The 14,854-nt window shown below is 35.5% G+C and overlaps 1 protein-coding gene across 2 annotated transcripts in view; it reads right to left on the bottom strand.

Annotated features, from left to right (window-relative positions):
- Window positions 1-1,684: 1,684 nt before the first annotated feature.
- Window positions 1,685-14,854, bottom strand: part of ABCC9 (ATP binding cassette subfamily C member 9) — a 194,025-nt gene continuing 180,855 nt past the window's right edge. For both annotated transcript variants that reach the window (XM_027838609.1, XM_027838610.1), the window contains 3 exons: window positions 14,582-14,715; window positions 9,185-9,247; window positions 1,685-4,207 (listed from right to left, as the gene is read on the bottom strand). In XM_027838609.1, the coding sequence (XP_027694410.1) occupies window positions 4,070-4,207; window positions 9,185-9,247; window positions 14,582-14,715 (335 nt within the window). In that variant the 3' untranslated portion in view covers window positions 1,685-4,069. The remainder of the gene's footprint in view (window positions 4,208-9,184; window positions 9,248-14,581; window positions 14,716-14,854) is intronic.

Here is a 14,854-nt window from a genome sequence, read left to right as displayed (position 1 = left end):
ACACCTGCAATTCACCTTAATCAAGGGCTATTACAGCAATTGATATATTACTATCCATCACAGTACTAAAACTATTAACTTAAGAATATATTACAAAATAACTGATAAAAGATTAGGATAGAACCAGAAAGTCAAATTTAAAAATCCTGAAAAACACTTCATTTGATTTGAAAAGTAATGAAATGCATTGCTCTCACCATTGCATTCAGTAGACTCTTCCTCCAAAATCTATGCAGAAAAAAATTAATGAAGAGAATAGTTCTGGAAAGAGACCAATCCAAGCAAAACAATCTAAGCACAGCCATGTACCCTCTCAATAGCTGGAATAATGGTATATCACCAACAATTCATAATCTTTTGAAAGCTAGCAATATTCTAAATGAGAGAATAATCACTCCTATAAATAAAGTAAGAATATTTTACCATGTAAAAGAAGAGTGGCATATGGACACATCTTTTGAAAAGAGATAACTTTATAACATCACAGGTGAAGAAATTGCATCTGAGAACTCAAATGGGTTACCCATAGTCACACAGCTAGTGGTAGAATCTAGGTTCCTCACATGATTCATTATCTTCCCATTATGCCATGCTGCTTTCATATTAAATGGATTCAGAGAGTCAAATGATACCCAAACTGGAATTCATAATTTCAGTAGGTGACTGGCAAATGGTTGTTGAAATGGAGGAATAATTTGACTTGTAAAAGGAAATCTAGAAAAAAACATACTTATTTGAGAATTTCTTTTTATAACCATAAACCAGTTTCAAAGAAAATTATAGCTGTGGATGATTTTTTCGTTTCAATATATATGTATATCGATGTATTTATATTTAGAAAAAAGTTTTATTCTTTTCCTATAAGAACTCACTTGTTTATTTAAGAGATAATATAACAAAATAAATTACTCACCCAACTAAATAAGATAAAAATCAATTTTATCCATTCATGGTAGTTTTGTAAATTCAAGTTCAATGATTAACAATTGTATGTGATGTTGACAACCATTATAAGTGGTAGACCAGTAAAGATGATGCTAAAGTTAATTTAACTTCAAACTGATTTTGTGGTAGTTGTATTTGCACTTTGTGGTATGGTGTCTTATATTTTCAGAGGGAATTACCGTGTGCCATTACATTTTGTATCACAGACAGTAATACAGGTTTCTAGACTAAAAACTCCATGAGCATAGGAATTGTGTCTTAAATAAACTTTGTATCTCCTTATTGCCCCTAACAGTGCTCTTCACACAATACGTACAATAAATATTTGTTGAACAAATGCATGCCACTCTGTCCTTTCTTAGAAGGATCATCCTGGAAGAAAGAGACATTGCCAGGCAGCCAAGAAGTGAACAAAATCAGCCCTGACAAAGAGTGGTTCAGTGAAACTTTTATGTAGCTAGTAGATTTTTTGGAAAATATTTACAAAGCTGGATCATAGGTGGTTAATTTGATTCTATTCAGCCTTTAGGAATGTGAAAAAGGAAAGTCACTTAACCCTGTCTGCCTCAGTTCCTCATCTGTAAAATGAGCTGGATAAGAGAATGGCCAACCACTCCAGTATCTTTGCCAACCCCATGAAAAGTCAGACAAATGCTTAAGAATCATCAATATGAGAAACAATTATCTCTGTATTAGATGTGTACAGAATTATACAAGAGAACTTTTGACTGACAGAAAGCCTATTTAAATCAGGTTTTATTATATTTCATTTTATGCTTTTAGGTTTCCACAATAGAAAAACATTATGCAGGTAGCTAAAGTGTGAAGACATTTTTATATGCTTTTTACATACTCATTAAAATGAGATTTGGACAAGATGAGCCAAAGACAAAGTTCTGTGAGCATTATTAGACATTTCTATAGAATAAAAAAATTCCACTTAGACTGAACACAAATAACCATGGCAAATAATGTTTAACAAATATTTTTGAATTTTGAAAATATTGACACTCTACAGAATTTCAATGTTCTGAGTCCCAAATGGAAGACTATGATGTAGTCTATATATTTAGAGCACTTCTTTGCTGAGGAGAAGTAAACAAAAGAGGACCAATGAGGTTTTGTTCCTGGCAGATATACACAATAAGGGCAGGGATGTGGACTAGGGATGGGGAGTGATGGCTTTAGCTCCTTCACTTAGCTTTTGTTCCTACCCTAACTTCACTGACATGCCAAAGTGAGAATGAAGCTCATCTCAGTACATAGGCCTCCATGCTGTACTTGGTTTTTGTTTGTTTGTTTTTTCTAGCACAATCCCTAAAACAGATTTTAGGGATATAGGCTCATAGTTAGGGAGGTAACAGGAGTTACAAGTAATTTATTAACCCTAAGTCAGACAGTTGTTTGATGCCAAAGACTTTGAATCAACCTCAGAAGTAAATAATAAAAATAAGAAACCATATCAGCTTTAAGTATCGTGTTAGCCTTTATTGGCTGCTGCTAATCTGTCTGTTTTGGTTCATGATCAGCCACAGACTGTGCATGAATAGAAGTATAGCTTACTCTGTCAGGGAGAAGCCATTTCAAGCTAAGATAGTAGTGAACAGTAGGTAGCCTTGAAGAGTCTAGGCTGCTGAAACCTAGAAGATGGTAGAAGATAATAGCTTGATGAACAAGAGGCCACAGAACACGCCCACCACCAGAGACAGCTTGAAAGTGAAAATGCGATGTCCAGCACAGAGACATGACACCCAGCAGAAAGCTGAGTAATAACATCGACCAGATGACATCTGCACTCTTCAATGTTGGAAGTGTCAGTTGTTCCAGCTCTGCATGTGTCCCTGACATCTGGATCCTTATTAGTGTGATCTCCATGCAAGATTCCTAGCCAAGGATGTATGCGTGCCACACCTGCTTTTTGCAGGTGTGGCATACCTGTAGAAGAACATACCCTATGTGTACTTAAGAGGACTTTTTCTTGTCTCACTTTGTTTGATTAAATGTCTTTTCTTTTGAGCTAATGTGGTATCTGCCTATCTGTAAAAATAAACACATTAATGGAGAGTCATGAGCTACATCTTTAAGTGCATACCCACAAAATGCTTCAAATCTAAGGTAGTGCTCTGGGGCTCAAAGGTGAGAGGGTATAACATGTAGAGTATGCAACCTGTCAATCATTGGATGAATAAGGATTTCTTTTTACCCTAGTTAACATTTGAACTTGTGACTTCTAGTTATATGAGGTAAAATTCACTTGTCTAACAAACATTTATTAAACATTTACTAAGTGTGAAGAGTTATTCTAGGTGCTATGGGGGATATAAAGATAATTAAGGCAAGATGCCTAACCTCAAGAAACTTACAGTCTTGGAGAAGAAAGTATTCTTGGTCTATTAAACTCTCTTCTTGCTAATTGTAGATGGATTAAAGATTGAATATTGTTTTTCAAATCCTTCAGTAGTTTGACTAAGAACTGCTAAATGAGAGTGTGATTTAATATTTACTACAAGTTTGATGACTTATTTCTAACAGGATAAAACAAGAGATAAGAGACTTAGGACTAGAATTATTCATGTAAGTCAAGGATTATATTAAAAGTACAACATATAGAGAGTGAATTCTTTTTTTCTCCCTTACTCTTCTGAAGACATCAATAACAACGTATGACTGCTTTGTGATCAGTGTTCATGAAAATATATTAATACAGATTAAATGGTTATATTGCTGAGCATCCACTGCAAATAACTACAAAACTTGAGGTTAGATCAAAGCACAACTTTGCAACCCTACCCTCGTAAGTATCCTAACCATTCCAATATAATCTGCCATTCTCAGAGTTAAGGCCTTCTGATCATTGCTATATTGACATGAAACAAGAAGAAGTAATTAATATCTGGGAGAAACATAAAAAAAACATTAGGAAAGCTAGTGCTGGGAACATGTGTATGCTCTTTGGTGAAGTGATATTTTTTATTTTTAAAATGTCATTCATATGGGAAAGACTCTTCCAAATCTACAAATTGAGAAAAACCAAAATGACACTTCTTCCCAAAGACTAGAAAAGGTACGCCATTAAACAGACAATAGTTGTTACATTTTGCTTAAATCGTATTCAGGCACCCTTTCACATGTCTGCCCGAACAAAAGAAGCAAATACACCATCTTCCTGGGCCAAGAGGCTTTCTGGGGTGTCATATTCTAAAATATTCCCTCGCCTCATCACGATGACCAGGTCTGCTGTCAGGATAGTGTGAACGCGATGCTGTGTGGGGAGAAGACAAATCCAATATATTATCATTAAAATCTTTCATGAGCATAAATTAAGAGTTTTAAGATGAAACATTTTAGGCAGATTATAAAAAAAAACATTCGTTATTCTTGGAGTATAAGTGAAGAAATGCAGAAGGTACATTAACTTTTTCATACAATGAGGTACCATTTACTTGCAGGTTTCTTAATCCTGGCTATTATGGGCTAGAGGTATAAAGAAGCCAGAATTTGACTTAGATTAAGACATAAAATCTCTACAGCTTGCTGCACCTTGTCTTTATACTGATGTGCTAGAAAATCAGGTGAACTAGTTTGATAGCTATTTGTTGACTGACTGACTGACTGAATGAATGAATATTCAATGAATATTAAGAGAAGCTGTGGCAGATCAATATCCAGAGGTCTAAGTAGGAATTCTGGTGTCCAGGGTGGAAGGTTACCTTACTATGGTAAAATTGTCCTGGGACAGGGAGCAGTCTGTTCCCCAGAGTATGGCTCTACATCCCATGACAAAAATGGTGCCTCTCTACAACTTCCCTTCTGGGAAAGAGGCAGGTGAGGGGAAGGCAGCTATACATATCTGTGGGGGAAGGTAGACAACAAAAGAAGGGCAGGATATTCAAGAAGAGTGCCACTTAGGACAGAGGTAGCAAAATAGTATAAAGTGTGGGGTCGGCAGATTGAAGGTCTGCTCTGAGGAGAAAAGTATATTCTCTATATACGTTGGCAACCCAAGTTAGAGCTCTAGAAATCTCACTTTGGCTACAGTCCTGTTGGTGTTATTCTATTGTATAATTTTTTATCTCACCTACCTTCCTTATCTAGATCCAGCCAACGCCTGTGGGCCATATCACAATGTAAAGTATTATGGCAAGCTAATGAATACCAGGAAGAGACTTTTGAGGGCACTACCTGTATGCAGTTGGAGTGCCTTGTTTGAAGCAATATGATTGTTAGACAATAGTATCACTGGAAAATCTCACCTTTCCCAATCTTTTGACTCCCTCACAAAGACTAGTGTGGTGGTGGTGGTGATATTTGTTACTGGTGAATGTAGGAAGAGCTATGGAGTAACCCTCTCCATCTTATAATTAACCAAACTCTGAAGGGGACCTTACTACATATGTACCTGTAATTCTATCCCTTGAAATATAATCAGGCTGCCAGTATTTCTTAATGTCTTCTTCTAGTGCCCTTACTACCTCAACCCTTAAAACTTTTTTGGGGCCTCCCAGCAATTGTTGGGGTATTTCCAATGTCTAAGCATGATACTATAGTTGTCCCCCAGAGAACAGATTATACTCCTATGGAATGTGACAGGAATTAGAAATTGTTCATTGATTTTTTAAATCTATGCATTGATAGTGCTATCATAAACTGTATTAGCTTTGAATATATACAACCATAGTACATTTTAAAAGTGGCACCCTTGGGGAGGAGAGGAGGGAATGAGTTGCTTTTCCTTTCATAAGGACTTTTGTTTGAATAAGGCTGGCCCCTCTTGTCTGTGTCAAAAATAGACTTAATGGGCTGTGTAAGATTTACTGTAAACTTTTGTACACTTTAATCAAAAACTAAACTAAACTAAACCCTAATTCTTCCACTTTCCTAGCAATTGATATTAAAAAAATAATTCAACCATTCACTGAGAGAAACAAGTAGACCTGCAAATCCATAAATAGACTGTCATAAACATTGGCTTGCTACACTAAAATTGTGTTTATACAAAAAGTAAAGAACAAAAAACTAGGAACTTTGGCCAAAGAAGCAAATGTGGCTTAGTTTCCTCTGATTAATCCAAATTATTATTATTATTTTTTTTTTACAAAATGCTGTCAGTGGTAATAATGTTGATGAAATTCTTAATTCTTTCCCAGGGAATTAATCTAATTACCAATGGAAATAATCCATTTTAATATGTGATTTAACATTTAATACTTCAGTATTTGAGAGTTACTGGTTAGAAACAAGTCCTCCTTAAGACTTTCACATAATTTTCTAGGACATTCAATGAAATTAACAGAAAAGCTTTCAGTCAAGGGAAAAAAATAGATACCATTATCATAGAAATAAGAAGAGTTGGCAAATTCAAATTCCTCCCTATTTCATTCCCTACAAGGGCTTTTTCTAGGTCGTCAGAGGGGAGATGGTCTGACCTTTGGCTCCAACCATGATTTTCTCTTGCAGCAAGATCCACAGTTCAATGAAAAAAAGATTTCTGTTAAGTAAATGGTACCTTACCCTCCAAGAATGTTGCAGAAAGGAAGGTAGTTAAAGAGATACATGGATAGAGTAATGAAGAAGTATTGACAACATACAGAAGAGCAGAAATCAGGCAAAAGATATAATGTTCCTGTGTATACCAATTCATGTCCACCTAATCTTCCAACAATGCACCATGCCAGGTTATGCAGTAGCCCATGTTCTATGCATAAGGGGAGTCATGGTCAGCCTTGCAAAATGTAGAGTAAATGGTTGCTTACAGGGTTTGATTTAAGTGGTACCAGGCAGGCTCAGTGAATTTATTAGATGATCCTTCCATGGAATAAGGAACCATGGTGGCATCATCATCATCAACAACAACTACAACAATAGCGACATTTATATAACATTTTAAGGATTGCAAAATGCTTTGCAAATATATTATCTCATTTCCAGCTCACAGAAAGGTTAGGTATCTAGGATACATAAGATAGAAGAGGACAGTGAAAGAGTACAGAAAATTTGGTAAAGGGGGCAGGGTACAAAAGAAAAACCTCTACTTCACAATTTTGTTTTTATCAGCCTTGGTGGGGATCGGTTCTCTCCTAATTTGTGTAAGGTGTACTCTTAAAGGATTTGTTCCCTTCCTTGTCCATCTTTCCCACATGCCTTCTCTCATCATCATCCTTAATCACACACAGAGCCATACTATGCCAGCAGAGCAACTTCATGCATGTCATCTTTTCTAGACTTTAAACCACAGAAAACCAATTTCATTAAATCATGTACTCTTCAAAAGCAAGCAACAAACATGTATAATATAGTATTTATGAAAGCACATAAGGAACACACTGAGAAACACTGAAACTGGCCTTTAGACCAGAAGTTCCCAAAGTTATTTGGCCTACCACCTCCTTTTAAAAAAATTATTCAGTGCCCCCCTGGAAATCTTTAATCCTTTAACATATTTTTTTTTTAATTTGTGTCATTTCAAAAAATATAAAATATTTTGTAAAAAATTGTGTATCTTAAATTTAATAATTTATTGTAAGTTTGTGGGTTTTTTTCCTGCATTGAAATTTTGGTGATGTGATATTGTGTCAGGTAACCGTATAATTTCATATTGTAAACAAGTCATTACACGCACATATTCCTGCCCATGCATGCTGGACTTCCCGACAATGTGCTATGTGCTCACCTGCCAACACTTGCTTGTTAAGACCTGTCAGCAGACTTGACCACTGATTGGTTATAACTTCATTTTGTGTGTTTATTTGGAAAATAATGTAATCACTACAACTTTAACTCTGTTATACTACAGATGAAACATGTATGAATGATTTTTCAAAATTTTCTTATCTTTTCTTCTTTTCTCATGCTTCTACTGCCCCCTTATTTTTATTCAACACTCCCCAATTGCACCTGAGGCTACTATCACATCCCTGGGTCATTCCAGCACCCCCCAGGGGATGGTATCGCCCACTTTGGGAACCTCTACTTTAAATGAGAAATGAATCTGGTGACAATAGATTCACTCTTTACATTCATATTTGAAATCGTTATTTTACCCCATTTATGACAATACACATATGTTTACGTATATATGCATAATTTAATAAATTTACCCCATTTGGGGCAATTTTTTTTCTTTTGGGCAATATAGGCCAATGGCAAACTACACTCCCCACTGCACTCCCACACCTTTGCATACAGCCATTAAGGTTCATTTGTATTACGGTACAGAAGCTAGTGAAGTAACTACCAGAGAATGAGATGCTTTATATGCTGAGTAGATTTTGATGATCTATTTGTGGGTCATCACCAAAGTGGAAAAGAGGCCATTCTTGTGAGCAAGCAAGTTTGGAACAGAATCACATTCCACTAAGATACCCTCAGAAAAGACTAAAACAAGGCCTGCATCCATAATAGAAGACACCCGATGCTAGAAAGAAAAGAAGAACAGAAAGAAGAACAAGAGGAAGTGTTAGCAGGAGGGAAAATGTGCAGTTGTTTTATTGAAAGACGACTGTTGTTGAGTGGTAAGGCTGAATACAAGAAAGAATTTCCCAAAAGCCAGTGAAGGGGAAAAAGTCAGATTGAAAAAATAACAAAAGTTTATATTAAGTAGAAGTAAGATAAATTGCACAAAAGTTTTGAGATGAAGGTACAGCATAAAAAGTCATTTTTATGACATGGACATAGCACTTTCCAAAATTAAAGTCTCTAACTATACCACAAGGTAGGGTGGTGACTATTTTTTCCCAGATGTATCAATGAAAGCACCTAAATTAGGTGCAGAAAACCAGTAGCAGAGTTGACAATCAAATTTAGGAATACTCATTCCTAAACTGCTATTCAGACCACCACATTATGCTCCTGGGAAAGCAACTGAGACATCTGTTGAAGGACAGAATTATTCCACATGAGCAAACATCTGTGCCAGGGAAGAATAGCCTTAGACCGCAAAAGAGTGGGATTAAATGCATAAACATTAGATGAGTTCCTCTGGATTCTATAGCATTAGGTCTATACCTTATAGCTTACTTTCCAACTGAGGTACCCAAATGTAGTTTGGAAATGCTGAAGAAAAGATTTTTAAGCTGTAGGTGATTTTTTCTTTTGGGAGGAGGGGCACATATGCAGTAACTGTTAGAGGAATAACTAATTATATGTATAAATATATTTTAATCATTCAAAATTGAAGGAAGATGGCAAGATGTAGGAACAAAGGACTGAAAATGATCAAATTAACGTCTCTTATACTTACAGCAATTGTTACAACTGTGCGGTCTGCAAAGGCTGTCATTACCACTTTTTGCAAAATATTTTCCTGTAAAACAAAAATGCCAGAAGTTGCTCATTTTTTGTCTCTTCTCATGCCAATATAGCTAAGAAGAAAAAGTACTTTTTGTCGGTTTCCCCTCAATATAGCTTTAAAAACATCCATTTTTGTGGTCCTTCATTAACTTCATATCATTCTGGGCTTTGTAACTTGACACAGTTTTTATAGAACTGTTCCACATTCTGTCTACCTATTGTTACCTCCTTTTGAGTCATCTTCCATATTTCTTTTTACTCTTTAAAAATATCAAACTAAAGTGATCTTTTATTTTATATCATTTTTATTTCCAAATATATCCATCTCCCTTCTCCTCCCCAGCATCATTCCTTCTAACTAAAAATTAAAAAAAAAAAGGATTGAAGGCTCTTTAGGAAAACCAATACATGCATCAATTATATCTGATAGTATATGTAATATTCGACACTCACAGGTTCCCCACCCTACCACCACACACACCTCTACAAAGAGGGGACCAAGACGCATCATTTCAAATCTTCTTTAGGGCTAATATTGGGAATTATGACCTGCTGTTGACTCCTATTACGCTCTTTTTTTGAGGAAGGGCATACACACCTTTAAAAAACTAAGTTAATTGGTGATTTCTGTATACATCAGTCTATATAGACAATCCCATTTTTCCTTTTCATTTGAATTGTTTCTCTTTGTATCTTCAGAATCTCATTCTTGATGTTTTGCCATTCCTCCTGGGCTGACTTCCCCTATAGAATTTTAGTCCATTGATTCTTCCTCTAATCTTTGCAATTTGCTTTCCCCAAATCTAAGATGCATCTATTATTATGCTTGGCTTGCCTTTCCTTTTCATTCACAAATTCTTATAAACAATGGTAACTTCTCTCTCCCCTAAACCCTTAAGGTGCCCAAAATTTTCTCCCCAGTGGCTAGTTCTCCTTGTTGGTGAGAACCGAATTCATAATAAAATACCTTTTTGTTGATTCCCCTACCTTTTGAAGAATGGAATTATTGTTAAAGGCAAGACAAAAACTTATTAATTGCTTTTGACAGAGTGAGAGCTCTAGCAGATGCTTAGATAATTGAAGTCCCCATTACTCCTATAATATGCCTGCATGCTAGGTTTATTAACCTGTCTTATGATCATCTTATTTTTTTATATTCTTGTCCAAATGATATGTAGTATATGCTGAAGTGAAAAATCACTTCTACTTTTCCCTTCTATAACGCTTCACCCAAATACTCTACATTCTACTTCTCTAATTCTTGGAATTCTTTAGAGAAGTACTGCATATTGTCTCAATATAAAAGATTATAAAATATTTTATAATATTTATGTATCATATATATAAACATTCTATAAAATATATTCTAAATATGATATGATATAATGTGATACAATACAATGTATTATCTAACTCCTTTCCTTTTACCTATATTGTTTCTTCATGAGTTTCATCCTACCAAAAATAAGTTAGATCTTTTAAGTCAATTTGCTTCCATTTCTTAGGATCCTTAGTTCCTTTTGCTTGCAGCCTAAAGTGTTTGTCTATATTTGTCTATGGATATTTGGCACTATGGGTTTTACTTATGACTCCTTTTATTTTGTCTCCTGTGAAATTCTGGGTGTCTTACATGCTGTTCTTCCTCCTATATTGTAGCTACTCTATGGTTTTCTAGCTTGAAGGTTTTACACAGACAGCTTTCCCAGATTTTACACAGATGGTTTATTTTAAAGCCATTTTGAGTAGATTTGGAAGGATCCATTCCTGGAGCACTGCACTAGAAGCCTCCCCTAGCTGAGATCAATTCATTAATTGTCATTCTTTGGGTCTAGGCATTCAATCAGGTCCAAATCCTTGTAAATATAATATCAGTTAGCCCATGTCTCTTTACTATGTCTGCAAGCATATCCTGAGAATTATGTCAAATGCCTTGCTAAATTCTAGGTCTACAATTTTATATACAGTATCCAATTACCATTCTAGTAACTACATCAAAAAAGGAAGTGAGGTTATCTTGCCATGACTTATTCTTGATGAAATGATCGTCACTACCTCGTTCCCCAAATACTCTCACACCAGTCCTTTAATCAGCTGGTATTTCTAATATTTTTCCAGGAGTCAAAGTAATTTTAACTAGCCTACCATTTGAAAATTCCATCTTCTTGTCTACAAGTAAGAAAATAGGCCAAAAACCTAAGGAAGAGGGTGAAATCAAATAATCATGACATGGTTAAATTTAAAATACATAAAAAATCAAAATAATGCTATATTAAGATAAATGAGCCTGAATCACCAATAGTAGCATCTTTAACATATTACAGTCTCTTTATCCCATGAAGAAAGCAGAATTATGAATTTTGATTGTCAATGTATTAAAAGTGTCCATAGAATTGTTAATCTAATTGTTAATTAGATTTAGAGTTGAAAGAGAATTTAGAAATCTTCTAAGTCAACCAATGGCTTCAAAAGCCAACCTGACAGATGAGGAAAATGAGGCTCTAAGAGGCTAAATGACCTATCTGAAGTCACATAGGTTAGTGACAGAAATCAGAATTGAATTCCAAATTCTTCACTCTTTCCATTACATGATGCTGCCTTCCATCGACAGTGGGGAGGAATGGGCTAAAGGTTTTAAGGCAAGGGCTTTTACCCATTTTTTTGTGTGTGTCATGGACCCCTTTAGCCATCTGCTAAAGCCTAAGAACTCCTCAGAATGTTTTTAAATGCATAAAATCAAATACACAGGATTATAAAAGAAACCAATTCTATTTAAATACAGTTGCCAAATATTTTCTTGTAAGTTCACAGACACCAGATTAAGAATCACTGCTCTAGGCAGACTTCAGAAAAACCTGGAAAGATTTACATGAACTGATGCTGAGTGAAGTCAGCAGAATCAGAACATTGTACACAGTAACAGCAACATTGTGTGATGACTAACTTTGATAGCCTTAGCTCTTCTCAGTAATGCAAGGATCTAAGACAACTCCAAAAGATTCATAATGGAAAATGCTATCCACATCCAGAAAAAGAACTATGGAGTCTGAATGCAGATCAAAGCATATTATTTGCTCTCTCTCTCTCTCTTTTTCTCTCTCTTTCTTTCTTTTTCTTCTTTCTTGTGGTTCCTCCCACTGATTCTAATTCTTCCTTACAACATGACTAATGTGAAAATGTTTAATATGGATGTATATGTAGAGCCTATATCAGATTGCATGTCATCTTAGGGAGGGCAAGGGGAGGGAGGGGGAGAAAATTTAGAACTAAAAATCTTATGAAGTGAATGTTGAAAACTAAAAATAAATAAACAAATAAATAAAAAGAATATGTGCTCTAAGGTTGCCATTTTCAACTTCCTAATCCAGTCCTTAAAATTCTAACCAGAAGAACTCCTTCATTTTAGAAATGTTAACTAAGGTCCAGAGAGAGTAAGTGACTTGCTCTTAGTCACAGAGGTTAGTAGGATCCAGACTTAGCATTTGTAGCTCCTGCTTCTTTAGTGGGCTTACTTCTATTTCCCCATTCCTAAACAATAAAAATTTATCCAAAATTCCCCTTTACCTTCTTTTTTCTTCTTTATTCTCTCATTTACCTCATTTATCCTCTATTTTCCTTATATATCTATAGATAGACCTGGGGGCAGGCTATGGTCAACATTGGTGCAAGGGAATTATTTTTTTTCCCCTTATTTTCTTTAATTCCAGGCCTGGCTGACTTTCCCACATAACCCTAAAGATTGCCATGAATAAAGATTCTGCATCTTTCTTAGCAGACTGCTTCAGTAATTAGGAAATCTTCTGGTAAGGACATTCTATTCTTCTGATCTAAACCTCTCCTACTGCCACTTAATTTCATTTCCTCTTGCTTTATTCTCTAAGGAGATATAGACCAGCAAGCAGCACGGGATTCTCTTTAACAAAAGTAAAGCTTCATCAGTTTGGAATAGTTTGGTCATTCTTGTCTAAGAATTTGTGAAATAGCTCAATCATAGAATATTTTTTAAAAATTTGTTGTTTTGTGTGTGTGTGTGTGTGTGTGTGTGTGTGTGTGTGTGTGTGTGTATTCCCCAAATGCACAGAGTAGTGAGCTAAGCTGCACTGGCTATTCCTTAGTAGACAGTATTTAATGAACAGATAAAAATGATATGAAATTAGCAAGTCAGTATGAAATAGTAGTTTCTCCACAGCTTGAGGATGCCTAGAAATTCTGTTTCTCTAATTTTCCAAGTTCAGAGATGAAGAGGGTGTTACAAGCAAATGTATTATTTCATGAAGTTCTAAAAGTTATCTTTAAGGTTTGTGGGAGGAGAATCTGAAGCTAGGGGTAACTGAGAGATAGCTATTGGACACTTTACTAGTTTGCCAAAGTTACTATCGGATGGGCTCAGTACTTTTTTTTCCTGCAGTTATCTTTTGAATGAATAATTAGGAAGGCTGTCCTTTAGTGATCCTAAATTAGAAGTATTTTGTAGGGGGAGGTAGCATGTGGTACTGACTATAAAACACCACACAAATATGTAAAACACAAAATCATGAATCTAAATAAGCACTGTTGCCATATAATGACATTAAACAGTTTTAGTTATTTTCATGCCAATTCAAAAAAAAATTGGCTAATAGGCCAGTGCTCATTTGGAATCCCACAGCCCAGACTTAGATTTTTAAAGGTTGCTTATTCGTGTCAAAGGAAATGAAAGTTATTTTAGAATGATATGATATGTATTGATTGCCAATAAATTACATATATACATACAATGCGCACGCATAAACTCATAGAGTCCCACCCCATTATATTGTAAGCTTTCTGAAAGGAGGTCCACATCTACTCTGTTTGTAATTCTGAAGGGCCTATGACACATAATGGATACTCCTAGTAAGTCATATTAGTTAGGGGTGTGTGTGTGTGTGTGTGTCTGTGTGTGTTTGTGTGTGTCTGTGTGTGTGTAGCAACATGTAGCAACATGGTGAAGTTGATAGAAAGTTGGCCTCAGCATTTGAAAATTCTAAGTTCAAATTTCACCTCTGATACATGCTGGTTGTCACTTAAACTTCTTGGTGACTCAGGCAACTCTCTAGTACTACATGTTGCAGAATAGTTTCAAATCTCTATTCATAAATGGAATGCCTACACTTAGAGTATTATATTTGTGTGTGTATATATACATATATATATATATATGTACACATATACCTATAAATGTATAAAGTTTTGTGGGGTTTTTTTTTACACAGACCAATAATCTAGGCCAACCACCTGGACTTTTAAGAAGCTCAGGTCCTCATATACATTACATTCCCTTAATCAATAGTTAATAAGTCAACTCTAAAAACTGAAGCTATTCACTCACTGTAGCCATATCAATAGACGCTGTGGCTTCATCCATGATGAGAATGCTGCTCTTGCGGACAAAGGCTCTGGCAAGGCAAAACAGCTGCCTTTGTCCCACACTAAAATTTTCTCCACCTTCAGTGACAACCGCATCTAGATAAGAAGCAAGGATTATATCAGAGAAGTACAACTGAAAATTTCCATTAACAAAATAGTAGGACATGTTGGGAAGCAGCCACTGTGTCCCAAGATAACACTCAGGCCACTGACAATATTGTTTTCCAGAGGCAAA

Source organism: Vombatus ursinus, unplaced genomic scaffold (assembly GCF_900497805.2).
Source record: "Vombatus ursinus unplaced genomic scaffold, bare-nosed wombat genome assembly UNPS02014830.1, whole genome shotgun sequence".
Classification (NCBI taxonomy): Eukaryota; Metazoa; Chordata; class Mammalia; order Diprotodontia; family Vombatidae; genus Vombatus; species Vombatus ursinus.
The sequence above is the reverse complement of the archived record's forward strand: the minus strand, read 5'-3'. Positions and strand labels throughout refer to the sequence as shown.